The 19778-nt window shown below is 30.1% G+C and overlaps 1 protein-coding gene across 1 annotated transcript; it reads left to right on the top strand.

Moving 5' to 3' along the window:
• The first annotated feature begins 4261 nt into the window (after positions 1–4261).
• LOC149239808 (indole-3-acetate O-methyltransferase 1-like) lies at positions 4262–9511 on the top strand. Its single transcript, XM_089367220.1, has 4 exons — positions 4262–4603; positions 4939–5358; positions 7775–8050; positions 8759–9511. Exons 1-4 carry the CDS (start codon positions 4430–4432, stop codon positions 9110–9112), a joined length of 1224 nt encoding a protein of 407 aa, XP_089223346.1. The 5' UTR covers positions 4262–4429; the 3' UTR covers positions 9113–9511.
• The last annotated feature ends 10267 nt before the right edge of the window (positions 9512–19778 follow it).

The raw sequence follows: 19778 nt of genomic DNA, 5'->3' as shown, positions 1-19778 counted from the left end.
ATATAACATGTTTTGGATGGTATATAAGGTTATTTAATCTTATTTTTAAGAACTAATCAATAGGATAAAATGAGGTTTTCTTATTATAATATTTTTATTGTATTATTTACACAAGTTTTATTATAAGATATATCATTAGTAGTTGACAAAATGAAGTTTTTTCCCATTACACATTATTTACATAAAACTTATCATAAGATATGTGATTGTTTGTTTTCTATCCTTTGTTGATAAGACATTGATGAGAAGAAAGACCAAATTATACAAAATGATAGTGAAGACTAAGGGAGAGCCAATATCTAAAAAACCTTAGAAAATTAAACTCAATAATTTTAAGAAAAAAAAATACTGAAATCTAAATGTGCCTTAGATATATCCCTCCTACCTCTTCTATAATATTTTTATGAATATCTATTATATATCCTAAAATCAAATCAAAGTTACGTCATAATTATAAGGAGTTATGTTTAATGGCTATTTTTAATAATTATGTTTATTAATTTAAAATTTAAAACTAAAATTAAAAAAGAAATAAAGAAGGTAAAATAGAAAATATGTTATAAGTCTTTGTATGATGTGAAATCCATTCTTTAAAGAAACTTTGGTCTTTTAACAATGGAAAGCCAAGTAATTGTATACCATGTACTACTCACTTCTAGTTATGTAACTCAAATATCCTTTAGATATTCAAGTATCTAAAACACTTTTTTTTGTTTATCTCTACTTGCTAAGTCTATTAAAATATGGGTTGATTTATTTTGTCCTAGTTTTTATTATATTCCATTTTTTTGGAAAGGATTGTTGTTAAGTGATAAACTCCCCTAACTAAACATTTCTCAAGGTTCGAGTAGATGTATACTCTTTTTATATGGAAGAGAAGGGTTGTTGTGCTGTTCACATACTCGAATTATTATAGAAGTATTATAGAAGTTTTGGTTGGTTTAACAATTTTCTAGTAAGTGTGAGTATGCCAATGCAAACACTTATATATGATTTATATGGAAGAGAAGGGTTGTTGTGCTGTTCACATACTCGAATTATTATAGAAGTATTATAGAAGTTTTGGTTGGTTTAACAATTTTCTAGTAAGTGTGAGCATGCCAATGCAAACACTTATATATGATTATAGGTTGAAATTAAACGTGGGTTATGACACATGTAGCTTCTTGACTTCTATGAGGTAAAGTATACTATGAACATGGATAAATATACTTAACCTCTCTACACACTCATCTTGTTCTTAATTTGTAGATAACATTTAAAAAAAATCTTGGAACTAAAATGATAAAAAGATATAAGAGAAAAGAGAGAAAAGACACATAGTTGTTTCACTATCAACTCAAGCAAATGACAAATTCAGTGCACTAACACTTGTGATTTTGATGGGATAGAGACCACCTAAGCTTTATGATGCTTGTTAAATTTTGATCATCACTAATTTTCTCAAGGTTCAAGGTGAATCCCCATATCTAATGTCACGCCTTTTTTTACAATTGTTTGATATTTATGTACTTGCTTGCTAAATATTGGTCATCACTAATGTTCTCAAAGTTCAAGGTAAATTCCCACAACTAATGTCAAGCCTTTTTTTAACAATTGTTTGATATTTATGTACTTTTGTTTGTTTTTAAACTTCTAACTATTTAAATTTAAAATTTAATTAATAAAATCTAAAAAAGCATAGTTAATAAATTAATACATTATTTATATAATATAATACTTTACCCAAAACACTGAACTTATTATAAAAAATTTATATATATGTATTAAATAATATTATAATAATAAAATATATATATTTACTAAAAGAATTTAAATAGTTGAATTGAAAAAATTTATTATTAATTATTATTATATATTAATAAATTGATTAAAATAATTGGGTTGAAAATATTTATTATTAATTAAAATAGTAAACTTTCTATGAATAAACAATGAATTATTAAAATGATATTATAATATTAAACTAAATACATTATTAAATCTTACTTAATTGAATTGAAAAGATTTGTTGTAAATCATGGTACTAGCTATGTTGCATATATTTGTTAAAGCTTATTTCTTTAAGTTGAAAAGATTTAGAATCATTCAAAATAATAAATGTAGGGTAAGTAATGATGTGATAATATAAGTTTTTAGAGATATTATAATATTTCTTTTAATTGTGATTTATAAAATATAGAAATTAAAAATATATGGTAAATAGTTATGGGATAATATGAATTTTTGTAAATATAAAATTATTTGTTTTAATAATAATTTATGAAATATTAATAGAGATTAAAAAATGTTTAGTATTATATTTTTTGGTATTTTGAAATTTAAAAAGTTAACATAAATTTAATATAACTTATATTTTATTAATGTTAAATTTCAAACATTAAAATGAATTTAATGATAGTTAATATTTTTCTATATTAATCACGTGTAATGCATTTAATCTATATATCTTGAATGCAATATTGATAGAGATTAAAAATTGTTTAGTATTTTTTTGGGGTATTTTGAAATTTAAGAAATTAAGATAAATTTAATAATAACTTATATTTTATTAATATTAAATTTCAAAAATTAAGATAAATTTAATGATGATTTACATTTTATATTTATATTAATCACATGCAACATATTTCATCTATATAACCCGAATGCACTTCGCTTCTCTCCAAATGTTTGATATTACATTTTGTGGTATTTTGAAATTTAAGAAGTTAACATAAATTTAATAATAACTTATATTTTATTAATGTTAAATTTCAAACATTAAAATGAATTTAATGATAATTAACATTTTTCCCCTATGTTAATTATGTGTAATGCATTTCATCTATATATCTTGAATGCAATATTGATAGAGATTAAAAATTGTTTAGTATAATTTTTTGTGTTATTTTGAAATTTAAGAAATTAAGATAAATTTAATAATAACTTATATTTTATTACTGATAAATTTCAAAAATTAAAATAAATTTAATGATGATTTACATTTTTTCCCTATATTAATCACGTGCAACACATTTCATCTATCCCGAATACACTCCACTTCTCTCAGTAGATTAAAAAATGTTTGGTATTACATTTTGTGGTATTTTGAAATTTAAGAAGTTAACATAAATTTAATAATAACTTATATTTTATTAATGTTAAATTTCAAACATTAAAATGAATTTAATGATAATTGACATTTTTCCCTATGTTAATCACGTGTAATGCATTTCATCTATATATATTGAATGCAATATTGATAGAGATTAAACACTGTTTAGTATAATTTTTTTGTGGTATTCTGAAATTTAAGAAATTAAGATAAATTTAATAATAACTTATATTCTATTAATGTTAAATTTCAAAAATTAAGATAAATTTAATGATGATTTACATTTTTTCCCTATATTAATCACGTGCAACACATTTCATCTATATAACCAGAATGCACTTCGCTTCTCTCCGTAGATTAAAGAATGTTTGGCATTACATTTTGTGGTATTTTGAAATTTAAGAACATAAATTTAATTATAACTTATATTTTATTAATGTTAAATTTCAAACATTAAAATGGATTTAATGATAATTAATATTTTTTTCCTATTGTTAATCATGTGTAATGCATTTCATCTATATATTTTGAATGCAATATTGATAGAGATTAAAAACTGTTTAGTATAATTTTTTGTGGTATTTTGAAATTTAAGAAATTAAGATGAATTTACTAATAACTTATACTTTATTAATGTTGAATTTCAAAAATTAAGATAAATTTAATGATGATTTACATTTTTTTCCCTATATTAATCACGTGCAACACATTTCATCTATATAACCCGAATGCACTTAACTTCTCTCCGTGCAATTAGTAGAACACTTACATGTCCATGTCTCTTTGGACCATGGAAAACATGACATGATTCATGCTTCAGTTATGACATCAACTTTCTTATCCATTCAATGAGGAAAGGAGCCATAGGCATGATGAAGTATTCTAATGACACTTAAGAGGGGCCATGCGTAAGTAAATGGACTTGAAAACATTATCTTTTATGGAAGAGTACGAAGGCCGACATTGAGAAGATTGATCAAAGTTTAGTAGCTTGCGTGTGGGGCCGGCAGACAATAATGTGTTCGGGATGCACTCGACAGGAGTAGTCGTGATCGACATCATCGACTTTTTGGACCCGAGAAAGCTATCAATGAATTTGGCATCGGAATTCGGTAAATAACGTTGGTTGCAAGCCATTCATATTTATTTTTCCCAACAACTTCCAAATTCCGGTTTTGTCTCGTATACGATCTCATCCCATACACCTGGCTTGTCTGTATTCCTCGCTGCTACAACCTTTTTTTTCTTTCTTTTTAAGTCAATTATGGGGCACGCAGCTTACAAAAACCTGAGCATCACCATTGTTGCGGAGGGGGCTTGAACCTTGGATGTATGGCTTTCAACTGCAAGTCTGTTTGTATGGCTTTCTCACCTGCTGCATCTGCTGCCACCTCTAATATTTCTGACGATTCGCCCCTGACTCTCATCACTCGCAAATTGGAGAGGCGCTTCAGCATGCAAGGAGGCAAGGGCGAAACCAGCTATGCAAAAAATTGTCAGGGCCAGGCAAGTTAACATATATGTATCAGAATATAAAAGTTTAGAAACTCCACATTAAATTTGAGATATTGTTTTTGTTTTATGGTTTTTTTTTCAATGAAATTGTAGTAACTATTCAGTAGAATTCGTTTATATTGTTTTTTCACAATTTTCATCCATAAAACATGTTTTTAAAGATGGTATAATATGATAGCATAACCTTAATATAATAAAAATTACATGACTCAAATAATATGTCTCTACCACTTGAGGTCAACTCCTTAGACAAATTTGAGATCAACTCCTTACACAAATTTCAGATATTGTTTTTGATTAATTTATTTTACTATGTTTTCCTGCAGGCCAAGCATCTGCGTTCTCTGAGGCCCTTGTTAGAAGAGGCTCTTGATAACATGGATCTCCCGCCATCAGAGGAACTCTTCACCATTGCCGACCTGGGTTGCTCTTCCGGGCAGAATACGTTGGTGATCGCTAATCACATAGTCAGTTACTTCGCCAACAAATACAATCTCGGCTCCCTGAATCTGCCCGAGTTTCAAGTTTTCTTCTCCGACTTGCCTTCCAACGATTTCAACACGCTGTTTCAGCTTCTACCGCCAATTCAAGAAACCAGCGCCGGCGCCGGCGCCCTGGACTGCCTGAGCAAGGAGCCGAGAGCGTACCATGTTGCCGGAGTTCCGGGCAGCTTTTACAAGCGACTGTTCCCGAGAAACACCATTAACGTTGTCCATTCCTCCTTTTCTCTGCATTGGCTTTCACAGGTATTCGAATTTTCCATTTTTCTGAAATTTTTTTACCAGCTTGGAGAGCGGAGGAGAGGAAATAATCGCCCAAATGCATGGTTAAAAAAAGTTAGCTGTTTTATTTGTATTACAGATGATATATCTAAATCGAACTATACCTAATTATACATTTGTATTACAGATGATATATAAATCGAACTATACCTAATTATACATGTGAAAGCGTATATATTATTAAATGTATTATTTAGTGCATAGTTGAAATTTTATATAACAATTTATATTTAAATAAATTAGATATTATTTTTGGGATTTAACTGCTTTAAGTAAGTCATTCATTTATGATCATTTCCATGAGAGGTAGTAGCAAGTGACTAATTTCTCATGATTTGAATAGTTCACTTAGTACTCATTGCATCTGGTGATCTTCACAGGGGTGAAAAAGTAGGATTGAAACTAGTGAAATCAATCACATAGCGTCAATCATCACTTCTTAGGCTTGCACCCCGTAACTAGGGCTTCCCTAGAAGTCATCCATAAATTATTATTATATATTTATTTTGAATAATAATTACAAATTTAATGTTAAATATGATACATAAAGTATATATATTATTAAATGTTATTGTATTTAATAATTGAAAATTTGTATAACAATTTAATATCTAAATAAATTATTATTATATATTTATTTGGAATAATAATTACAAATTTGATATTAAATATGATATTAGTGGGCCATTTAACATCTATCCTACTAAATATGGTCATCGATAGCAATATATAACCATTATTAATGGTTATACATATCAATATGAATTATATTTATCTTAAGACTGCAGAATGCTTTTAGCTGATCGTTATTGATGGTCCATTTTAAATTCATAAGATCAAAAGATTATATCAAGATATACAACCATTAATGGTCATAGATATCAAGATGGGTTATATTAATGTTAAATACAGTCCCTATATTAAGATATATAACCGTTAATGGCTATAGATATCAAGATGAATTATATTAATTTTAGGTTACAGGATGCTTTTAGCTGATGGTTATTGATGGATCGTTTTAAATTCATAAGGTCAAAACACTATATTACTATAAATTTGATATGTATTATCAATGTGTTATTCTTGGATTTATCATTAAAGCTGGAGCAATAATGGCCATAGATATCAAAATGAATTATAAGATTATCTTAGACTAGTACAGGATATCTTTAGCTAATGGTTATTGATGACCCATTTTAAATTCATAAGATCAAAAAGACTATATTATTATGTATGTACTATCAATTTGTTATTCTTGAATTTGATAAGTACATTAAAGCTGGAGCATTAATTTTATATTCATATATAAATTTGTATGTACTATCAATTTGTTATTCTTAAATTTGATACTGATCTTCTTGAATTTGATAAGTACATTAAAGCTGGAACATTAATTTTATGTTCATATTTAATTCGTGTAGGATATGTATATTTAATGAGTGTAGGATATGTACGAAACATAGGAGATTTGAATTTATTACTTCAATGGGTCTTTATAATTAAATTTGATGAGGACATTAACATTGAAATACAAGAGTTTGAATTTAGTTTGATTAATGTAAGAAACATATGAAACAAAGGAGGGGAGATTTGAATTTGAATTTGTTATTTTCTTGGTTCTTTGTAATTAGATTTGATGAGCACATTACAATATTGAAATATCATGGGGCAGAGTGGTAGATGTACTCCTTAAATGAGACTTTCAAATAAACATTGATGAAATATATTTCAAGGATGATTTAGCAATTATCAAAGTTTATGTCAGTAAATTATAAGTATTAAATTTATGTTCACTAAATTATAAGTTTTTATTCAATGGTTGATATTTATTTTACACAATAAAACAGTGAGATAACTAGAGATTCAAATGTAATTTTTAATATAGATTCAATGTGATTACAGTTTTATTAAATAATTTGAAGTTAATTATTTTTTATTATTTGTATTTTAATGTTTAATGATGAAATTTCATGTGAAAAAAGTTTTTCTTATAGATTAGAGAAATCTGAATTCAAATCAAAATTCAAGTTAATTAAATTAATTAAAAAATCATGTTTATATATTTTGATGGTTAACGTTATAGTATTGAATTTAGATTTCTGTGATCCATATTAAATTTTTGAAGAATTCTACAACGAAAATCACATGGAAAAATTTTTGTGACGCTTTTCGAACCAACCAGTGTGGTTCATCGAAGTTGAATGAGCAGATCTGACTATGCACTTTAAAAAGACAAGATAGAATATCCAATATGATTTTCGCGGAAAAATTCTTCAAAAACATTATAGTATTTTTTTATACTCTGTTAGTTCAACTTTATGAACCTAATATATCTGCTCTAACCTTCTGTAATATATTGTATGGCGGATTAATGTTACAGGTTCCTGAAACTGTACAAGATCCCAGGTCTCCGGCTTGGAACAATGGCCGAGTGTTCATACACAAGGGATCTCAGATAACAGCAAATGCTTACCGTACCCAATTCAAGAACGACTTCGAGGCCTTCTTACGAGCCCGGTCGGAGGAGATGAAGAGCGGGGGCTGTATGTTCTTGGTTTGCTTGGGGAGGACATTCGCAGACCCTACGAATCAAGGAGGTGGTGGCATCTTATTCGGCACCCACTTCGAAAACGCCTGGAACGATTTGGTCGAGGAGGTAATTAATTAACAAACAAAAGAAATCAGTACAAAATTAATTTGCTTATGGTTATGAACATTGGAATGAGAGTTTTTTAACGATGTGGAAAACTGTAAAGCTTTGGACAAGAAATACTGGTTTACTGCTTTTTTATTTTGTCCAATGAGAATTTTGATTTGGTTTATTGGATGAGAATATTGAACGGATAAAATGATAAATAATAAAAAATAATATTTTAGGTTTACAATTTTTTTTTTCAAAATTTCTAAAAGTATCATTTCTCTTCTTTATTATTATTATTATGGCAAATATTACCATAAAAATCTCCTCCCCTAAATTATGGCTGTGGAAATTCCAAACAAAAATATTACAATACTGCATTATTATCATTGCATTTATTGCTATCAAAAGCCCACCTTAGATTATGCCTGTGCAAATTCCAAACAAAAACATTACAATAATGTAGACTCACACTCACTTGACGTGTGCCCAGCACTAACAACAGGCTATGCTACTGTAGAATCGCATTAACGACAGGGCTACTCTACTGGTGCTGACGAGCACTCGAGACAAACCAACAAATCGAATAAAATGAAACCGACCAGCACTGAAGTTGGCCAATCAAACTATACCTACAATAACTCGTTATTTTATCAATTTATTTTGTCAATGCCTAGTTCTCTTTCTGCTTATTTATCTTTCCGCTGAAGTTACGGCTTGATGTAGGGGTTGATAGAGGCGGAGAGCAGGGACACGTTCAACGTTCCAGTCTTCGCGCCGACTGTGGGAGAGTTCCGCGGCGTCGTGGAGAAGGAGAATTCGTTCGAGATCAAGAAAGTGGACATATTTAAGGCGGGTAGTCCCTTAGTGGTCCAGTGCTCGGAGGACAGGCAAGAACTGGGAAAGGCCTTCACCAATTCCTGCAGGAGCGTCTGCGGAGTATTGGTGGACGATCACATTGGGAACGAATTAAGCGAAAAGCTCTTCAACAGAATGGAAAAACGGGCCATCGAGAATGCAGCGGCGCTGCTTGAGGATCTTGAATTTTTCCACGTAGTGGCTGCACTGATCAAGAAATAAAATAGAAAAATTTAAATATGTTTACCGCTTTTTTTCACCATGAAAAAAATCGCTTTTATAACAGTTCTCAGGCCTACATAATCCTCTGGACCACAAGACCTGTAGGATGTGTCTATAACTATTGTACCCTGTGATATTTACTGTACTGAATGCTCTAATTTTATTATGAAGATGAGTCAGAACAATCTAATACTTTTGTACTGAAACATTGGCAGGTTCCTCAAACCTTTAGTGTCGCCACCCAGGGTGGCAGCCGTACCTGTCATCTTCTATTCTCTCTGTTTTGCAATAGATTACTGCATGCAGTGCAGGCAGCTTTTGATTGATGGTTCGTGGTCTTACCTTTTTGGAGAATAAGGCCTTAAAAGGCGTAATTATGCATATGTCTCACCCATCCAGCACGGTTGCCAATGCCATCAATATTGAAGTTCGTCCCCACACAATTGATTTATCTATACAAAAAGTACTTTGGAATGTTCAACAAAAAGGTATCACACTTCATTTCTCTATACAAAAGTACTTTGGAATGTTCAACAAAATGGTATTCAAATGAGCATTGCTTATACACATCCAAAATCCAATCATTCATTCCAAAATATGACATCATCACAATCCATAAACACCATAGTATGTAATATATGTATTATTGATGGTAACTCCTAAAATATTTGAGGGTGTATATTCATAATATGTATTACTGGTTGGAATTTAACACACAAATGGGTCATTTATTTATACTTTGGAATGTTCAACAAAATGGTATTCAAATGAGCATTGCTTATACACATCCAAAATCCCATCATTCCTTCCAAAATATAGCATCGCCACAATCCATAAACACCATAGCCTGGAATATATTTATTATTGATGGTAACTGCTAAAATATTTGAGATTATATATTCATAATATGTATACTGGGAAATTTAACACACAAATTGGTGATTTATTAATACCAAATTTTCGGAGAGTTATTAAATATTTTTTATTTGAATTTATTTCGACAAATAGGATAAATGAAATAGATATTTTTTATATTGATGTTGCTAAAAAATGTTAATTTAATTTGTCTATGTTAAGCAGGATTTTAGCAAGGACACTATTATTTTGGCATTAATGTTTAATTTTAAAAAACAAATATTTAATATTAATGTTTAACTTTGAAAAATAAATATTTGATTTTTAATATTATCTAAAAATTATTTTTCAAATGTTTGATTGGATGATAATTTGAAGGTCTTATTGTAGCCTTTGTGTCATATGGATAACTTCCTTAGATTTTTCTGTCATAATTTTTAGATGTACTTACAATGCCATTATTTATGTGTTATTTAGTACTTGAAGTAAAAAACTACCCATCAAAGTTTATGCAAGCCTTTACCCCTTAGTAATTAATTTAGATTTTTTTGTCGTAATTTTTAGATGTACTTACAACGCCATTATTTATGTGTTATTTAGCACTTGAAGTAAAAAACTACCCATCAAAGTTTATGCAAGTCTTTACCCCTTAGTAATTAATTTTTCCATTCCATATATTAATTTGCAATTTTTATAAAAGCATAATTCCACTTAAAAGGCAGGGACTAAATTGCCTTCCAACACTGGTTTCATTTTAAAATTCCAATCTTATTCACCAATTTCAAGATTATCCAAAGAAAAATATATCAATTTTTGTAATCTTTTGGGATAAATATATATTTGTTTGACATTATTTTAAAAAGTTTAAATAACATAAAATGATATATTTATAAGTATGTGTGTTACTAATCTTAATATTTATTATTTTATAATCTTAATATTTATTATTTTATAAGTTTGTATATTAGGCGTTATTAAAATAATATTAAAATAAATATTTTTTTAATTAATTATCATAATTAAAAAAATAATAAATTATATTTATTTTAATTTCAAATATTATAAGTGAAAAAAATATTGTATATAACTTTATTTATATCTTTATATACAAATGTTAAAATAAATCTATGTTAATCACATTTTCATTGTGCAAAATGTTGGAGTTATTTAATGTGTTTCTTTATTATGTAAATTATTTATAAAGAAGATGGAATCTAAAAAATACTATTATTTCTTTCTCTACAATCATATTGTGAAACGATTTTTTTCTTTAGATTACTTAATATTTAAACATCTTCACATCTTATTCATTAGAAGCTTTAATTTAAAATAACAATAAAAAAAACAATTAGATAACGTTGGATCCACCCTCATACTATCCTATTCACACATTATTGAATGGATTTTATTGATTTTCAAATGATAATTGGTTGTGAGTTCTATTTTTAGGTTCCATGGTAGAGAGGTTCATTTTCATGTAGTACTCATATTTTTCTTGATGTCAAATGCTAAGAGAGATCACTCTTCCCTTTTCATCTTTCCTCATAGCCACCTAGCTAGGTTCAATGTTGTAAATTTGTATGAATAATCTTGGATCCCTCTACCATTTATTGAAAGTCTTATAGCACACCCTTTTTCCCACTCAAGCTCCCTATGACATCTTGGCGCAATGCTCAGTCTACAGTGTTTCTCCTATTTCTTGCCATTTGAAAGCCATGATGTTCATAAGCACTAATGATGTAACTAATGAGGAAGGATTCCAAGCCAAGTTCCTCAAAGGTGGTATACACACTCTCAACTACCACATTACTAATGTATTTAATCGTATATTTGGTTCATCTTAGTCACACCACATTGTACACTACATTTTTAAATCGAGGATTACTTCAAACTCCATCAATTATAAGACCATCATGGTTTGAAACACTTTCGCAATATCTAAGGTATTAAATTTCATATGTCATTATTAGGTGAACTAGAGAGGCACCTCAGGGATAAAGGACAAACAAGATAATGATTAGAGAACTAAACCATTGATTAGATCTTCACTCTATGTGCCATTATCAAGAAGGCCCATTGTCACTCTTCAAAAGTATTTTGAAAATGCCTTGTGGACTTTTATAAATTTTCAACTCCATTCCAAGAGAGGCCCTATCCCATTGGTTATGTGAAATTGTTAATACAAAGTTTCTTGTCATGGCCATAATGAACTATAAAAATTGGTATTTGCCTATCCTTTCTCTTTTTAGGACATCTCAATCTTCTTTAAGAGAACCACTAGGATTAAATAGAACTATCCCATCTCGTTGTGTCTCTTTGGGATATATAATAATCAGTTGAAGTCCTTTTCCAGAGAGCACATATTAAAAGGTAATGATTGTCTTTGACACTACTATATATTGAACTCTATACTTTTATTTTTTGACAATGTAATTCTCTTGGCTTCCTCACCTAAGGGGTTGAAAAGACAAGTTTTCAATTCATCGAACTTATATGACAATCAACAATAAATAGTTAACCTTTGTAAAACTAAGATTATGATCCAAAATATATCAAAGTATGCCCTATATAGCTATGACTTTTACTACTCAGGGGACAAGATTGATATCAACATGAAATTAATACTTTGGGTTTATTATTTAAGGCCTTGGTTCAATTTGAGGTGTTCTCTCGAACAAAATATCAACAATAGATACGGTTCTCTTTTTTGGATCATAAGTTAGTGTGTCTAACATCACTTCTAGTGTATTACTTCCACGTTACATTTCTTAGATACAATTATCAAACCCACTATCCTCTAAGATTTGGGGTCTTATCCTACTTCTAGCTCACAATAATTTGAAAGATAGAGCCCGTACCCTTTTGTTATATAGAATCATCTATTGAAAACAAATATTTTCTCAATCCATCATCTAGGTGAAGTTCAGAGCTTATCCTTTTAACCTTGGGGCAACCTTTAAATTCATATCCTTCCTTGATAGAGTCTAGACCCTTAGCGACTTTACCTATGATTGTCCCTACCTAGCCTTGCATTCTTCAAAGTGTATTACCTTCACATTCTCTTATGGATGAAGTTGTTGTTGATTTTGAGAGGAAACTTGATTGCTTCGAGTGATTACCATTTTTACCGATCAACTTCCACTATTGAGGCACTCTTTGGATGCCCCAATTCAACTCCTACTTTATAAACATGGTTTGAACTAAGGGATTTTGGAGGATATCTATATTAATTATATCTAGATCACTTGGACCACCCCCGTTCCCCCCCACACCAAAATGGGGTCCTTATCCCGAACATGGAATTTTATTTCTAAGACTTTATGCAACTAAGGAGTTTCCTTATTATTAAACCTAAGTATACAAAAAAAAATTGAGTGCACACCCATTGGATCACCCTATTCATTCGAGAGTGTCACCCTTAAACTTCAAGCCTATATATATCACAACATACATATGTTAAGTGGGATATTTTTAGTGTGGTTCATGTACATCAGAGATCGGTGGCCACTACGTCCATGAAAATATCCAAGAAGATCCACCTGAAGGGATCACATCCCATTATCTCCTTATCAAAGCATAACCCTTAGAGCATTGAGAAGAATTGGCCCCATTACCTTCAATTTTACTATGTTATCCTCCCCAGCCAAATCCCATTAAGAGGATCAATTCCTTCTTTCTTATTGCCACATTCACCAATGGAATAAATGGATAGGTAAAGGAACATATAACTTTAGATACATAATTTGTGAGACCCTAGACTCTTTCTCAATTAATACCGCCCACCCCCAATTGTTGGGATGAATCATGGGGGATTCATTGGGGAGCAATACTGTACCAAATGATTTATATTAGGAGATATATATTGAGGAAAAAATGACATAACATATTGGGCTATATATAGGGGGTAAATGATTTTTATATTAGCAGGTATAAAAGTGGAGCTCAAAGTTAATGAAAAATATAAAGGGGTGTAAAAAATGTTAGTGAAAAATGGATACCTACAATATCTAGTGAAAGTAGGGATTTTTTTAAATTGGGAAGGTGTATTGGGTTCGTATTGGTAGGGGGTTAAATAATGTGATTTTTAGAGGTATTTTCTAATATGTAGTCAAATTAAGGGTATTGTTTATGATCCCACGAATGCGATAAAAACACAAGTGATATGTTAGAGGTTCATTAGGTGAAGCCCTTGTGGGATGAATAGCCTTCATGAGACCTTTGAAGATCCCTAGTTTGTAAATCTTGGTGTATATCATACCAAACCACCATATAATTCATTGTTAGTAGTTCATAAGATTGGAATCATTTTGTGTAGAACATTGCTCCCTTAGCCTTCTTGAACAACAACTATTCCATGTAAATATTTTTCTTGCTCACTTTGGGTTTTAAGTGTTCTTGACCTCATCAATCCAAGGATCCCCTCAATATTTCACAACTTGGCCCCCTCAACCCCATTTGAATGACATAAGCAATGGGTTTGTCTCCTCATGATGATCGTGACACACACACATTTTGCATTTACATCTATACAGATTCTTATTTTTTATTATTGACTATTTAATTATAAACTCTTACTTTCCTTTCAATATAATGATTGGAGCAGCTTTTGTACTTTTACTATAGTGATTGGAATAGCTTTTACACTTTTACTATGTGTTTTTTTAGATTGTACTATAAAGTTCCATTAACAAAATTTATATTCACTTATTAAACATTTAAATTAACTTATCTTATTTAACTTTTTCTTAAACCAAACCTTCATGTAATTAATTTTTTATTTTTATTTCTTTAAGTACTAACTTTTACTTTTCTATATTCACTTTTCTTTATAAAAATGTTAAAAATGATCACCATCCAATATTCATTATTTTAATCTATAAAGGAACTTTAAATTATCCTACATTAAGAAAGTACACTACCCGCCCACTTGAGCATGAAAGAGAGAAATTTTAGCCGGAGAGATCTCTTAACTATTTCATAGAAAAAATTTAAAAACTTCTTTAGAAATGTTATTTAAATTTGGATTCATCCATTGGGGGCTAAAACAATATTCTCTCATCATGTCAAAGGTATTTTGCTTCCGTGCAATAGGGTCTCAAGGGACCACTTGTAATGAAAGCGAATCCAATGCATGAAAAATGCTTGCTTAGAACTTAACATGATATGCTTGCTTTAAAATTCAATTGATAAGAAGGTAGCTTACTCTATAAATAGCTCATCATTTGAAATAATAACCTTCATGTTTGCAACCTTGGTCCCCTCGTTGTAGCCCTCTTCTCTTTCCTGAGAAAGTTAGCTTTCACAGTCCAATCCCAACATCTGAATGATAAATCTAATATTCATACAACCAATTGTTACTCAATGGAGGCACTAGGCAAGTGGAATGCCTTTATCTCGACACCACAATTATTTAGCATTGGAATTCTTCAAAAGTACATTGGGGGAGGCCGAGCATTGGATATGTCAATTGTAGGGAAATAATTTTGTCTACCGCTTTAAAATGCGACTCTAATGGTAATTTGTCATTGCTAATGGCTAAATAATGAACAACCCTTCCAACCAAATATAAACAAACTTGCAACTTGGCAATATTGAGTAGTAATAATTTTTAAAGGGCAAAATATCTTCTTATAATTATTACATAGATGAGCATTCTCTTGCTTCAATACTGTTTGGCCAAATTGTTATTGTCATCCTTACCATTGCTTTTCTCGCAATGTACACCAAATTTCCGTGAGGGGAATTATTGTCATCCTTATTCTCCCAATGTGGTTTTTTTTTAAAATAAGTAAACAAACTTTGAATTCATAGAAATAATTGCACATTACATTATTTAGATTTAGATTTTTTAATTTTATTATTGAATGTTAAATAAGCTTAAAAATATTAGTTTTTTTAGTTTTATTTTTAAATTTTAAATATAATCAAAATTGATTTCCTAATTATATATTTTTATAACATATATTTAATAAACACAATTATATATATATATATATATATATAATTTTTTTTTTCTAATAATTATAACCCCATATATATCTATATATATATATATATAACCAATATTCATAATAAACTAAGAAATCCCCTATAAAAGTAATTAACTGGAAGTAACATGTAACTATTATAAAATAATATATAACTATCATATTGGTTTCAAAATCCCCATAAAGGAAATTAACCAAAACTAACATATAACTACTATAAAATAACATATAACTATCATATTTTAACCTATAACTATCATACTTGTTTTAAAATTTGACTAGATTGGTGTTTTTTAGGCCTTCTTATTTTCTGTTTTCTTGCTGGTGTTATATGTATATTGAGACATAAAATTTTATAAACATGCATCAACTAAAAGTAACATAAATTTGACTAAATAATTTTTTTTTTAATGATAAATATTTTCAATTTCATTATTTTATATGTATGAAATTATTTGATTTATTTAGTTATTTTTATTGTTTGCATTTATGTGTTGAAAATGATTAAAGAAAATTATCACTTGCTTACTATCCAAATTTAGGAAAAAAATAATCGTAGAATTATTATCTTATAGGGAATTAAAAATTTAGTTGTATTCATATCATTAAATATTATCTCTTATCATATGATAACTAGATTTCTCCTTCTAGTTATTGAGTCCCATCTCTCTTGGACTATGGGATTTATTGACTATTCCCCTTATTCCATACAACTTCTTGGTTCCATTCCATATTTACCTCAAATTGGCTAGAGTGTTTTCTACCATTTTCATCATTCACATGTAATGCAATCAATCGCTTGAGAAGGATGATCTATCTATCTATCTATCTATCTATATATATATATATATATATATATATATATATATATATATATATATATATATATATATGTGTATATATATAGTAAAGAATGAATTAGTATTTAGTTTTGGGGTGTTGGTTTCATGTTTCTCTTGGCTTAGATCTCCCCAATTTCTCAATATTTACTTGTGAACCTTCCTTTGTTGTTAAATATCTGATCTTATTACCTTTTCCAACTAAATATCTTATTTAAAGTCATCACCTCTACTTGATTATTGATATTCATTCCTATGTAACGAGACTAGAATTTGATAGTATCCCTTAAAAGTAGTGCATGATTCCTCTTGTTCAAGATTTACATAGATTTCCTCTTAATGCTCCATCAAATTGCAATTTGACATGAAGTTTAGTGATTTCCATTTCGTTTCATAGGAATAGTTGTTGGAAATGTGTGTTGTCATTAATGCCAATGAAAGTTTTGAGCAGGTTTACAGTGTCATTAATAATAAAAGAAGTGCACAAGGAGGCTTAGGCAGAGCCAAAACAAAATCAAGTAGTAGAGGGTGACAACAAAGAGTGTAACACGTAATTGGATCGACAAAACTTGGTGCTTCCACACCGTATTTGCATGGAATGATTAAATTCATGCAACAAAATTTCAAGTAAGGTAATTCAAGTAGGAGAAGGCCAAGTAAGGTGTTGGGGGCATTTTCATGGCGCACTCACGCAAGGATTGAACTAAAAAAATAATTTATGTTTCATGAACCAAAACTTGGTGTTTCTACTATGATTAAATTTGAGATGATCATTAATCTAGATATATACCATGCATGAAGACCAATGACCTAGATTAATATCAGGATCACACCATGCATGAAGCATATAGTATGGTTGTCTGCGCGATGGATACCATGGTTGAGAACGCCTTGATACAACGACCTATATCTATATCGGGCTCACACATACATGGTGATTAAAGTAGGGAATGCACTTGATATTCTATTTGATATGGCATGGCAATGCTATGATGTGGCACCATGTGGACAAACAGGTGGTAGACCTAACGATGTGGCAACAACATGGAATGACATGTGGTAGGAAAAAATAGCATTTCTGGTCAGTTAATTGGATGACTGACACATGACACATGGTAGGTACATGTCAACACTCAGAAACGTCACAAACTTTGATTAGTTAAAGAAAATGACTTGGTAGGTGACGTAGAAATAGTGGATCCCACACTAGGTTACCAAGGCACCAGGCACCAAAGTGCATTTTTTATATAAAAATTCAAGGTTGTTATGTAATATGACTTGACATATATGATGGAGCAGAGATGACTTGGCAAGAGGACCATGTGGCAGGCTATGATTGGTCCACTTTGTATTGACATCGCAGCCTTTGAGGTCTCAAGACTTTCACTAGAACCTTGTTTGGATACGTTTTCCACTGTATTTTGATTAGGTTAAAATGCCCAAAAATAATTATTTTGCACCAAAGTTAGCATACCTAAAGTATAGCTCAATGTGCGCCCTATACTAGGTTATCAAAGTACCGATAGGTTGATAATGGGAGTCCCAATTTGATGGGGAAGTTGTTGACAAACAGTAAATATAGTAAGGATTATGTGGAAATCCCACCAGTTAACAAGTATCAAGGTACTAGGATGAGAGACAAGTGAATAAATTTGATATACCACTATCTGATGTGACATAACAATAACTGTTACTTTTAGCCAAGGGAGAATTTTTTTCTCAGTTATAGTATACAGTCTACTAGGTTTAGGGATATACTAGTACTAGGACATTAGAAATAAGAATATAGAGTCCCTCCAATATATGTTATAGGAAAGTCATGGTTCCAACTCATCAAGGTTCTGTAGTGGAGGATAAAGTCTCAACTCATGGAAACAAAAGAAAAACGATGTAGCCTAGATAGCTATATCTGTTGGGGCCTTGCTATACCGATAAATGGATGGGTATTTGGTACAATTGGTCATGGTTGTGATATGTCATGATTCTGCCAAAGGACATGGACATAAAGTATGGTCACATAGTGTTAAAGGGATAAAGCAACTATCTCTTGGTTGTTTAGATGGAAGGGAGCTAGAAAGAAGAAATAAAACTACAAATAAAAGCTCTTAGAGCTAAATAGCACTAAGAAAGGGAAAGTAAAGCCCGACACCATAAATATATGAAATTCATTGTTAAAGTGTGATCTTTATTTTAACATTGCCTAAGTAGGGAGAGAGTTGTGTCTAAGATTTTGGGAGAATGAGAGAATATTGTTCGTGGCATGATGAAGGGGTCAAAGGATCCTCAATACCATGGGTCAATACCATGGATTGACACTCATGGGAAATAAATGCCATAAACTATTAAAAAAAAGAAAAATAATTCTAATTACTTGCTGAAACTATGCATACATGAAGAGAGTAAGTACTCAGGGAGAATATATCAAACTAGTGAGAATAAGAGAGTTGTAGCAGATCTTATAAATGGAGAGATATATAAAAGAACAAAGCCCTAAATAAGTGAGAGGAGAATTAATAAATCCGTACACTAAATCAACCCTATAATGAAGAAAGGAATTGCCATAATTATACAATATAGAGCATGGAGAAGTGTGGAAAGTCGAAACTATGTGTAGGATTGTATATTAGAGACCAGAGTGTAGAGCTGAGAGGAACCGAGAAGAAAAAAACACAAAATGACTATAAAATCATAGGATGGGTGTCTACTTTAGGTTGGTGCCTATAAAATTAGGGGATGGGTGTTTCCTTCTTGTTGATTATTGTAAATTGATGTAACAATAGGTTGGTGCCTATGAAAATATTATTACACATAAGAATTTCCATTTTCTCGCTTTAATGGATTCCACGTATATATCTTGTTCTAATGTGTTGCTTGTATGATTGATGTTTAAAAATTCTAAATTATTTTTAATTGTTACAATTGGTCTTTATATTGATTCACACCCCCTATCAATGTAATGATAAGAAAACAATTGGTGTTAGAGCT

The sequence above is a fragment of the Pinus tabuliformis genome, chromosome 8, assembly GCF_031772625.1.
Source record: "Pinus tabuliformis cultivar Carrire ecotype Pingquan chromosome 8, CPIR1, whole genome shotgun sequence".
Taxonomy (NCBI): Eukaryota; Viridiplantae; Streptophyta; class Pinopsida; order Pinales; family Pinaceae; genus Pinus; species Pinus tabuliformis.
The sequence above is the reverse complement of the archived record's forward strand: the minus strand, read 5'-3'. Positions and strand labels throughout refer to the sequence as shown.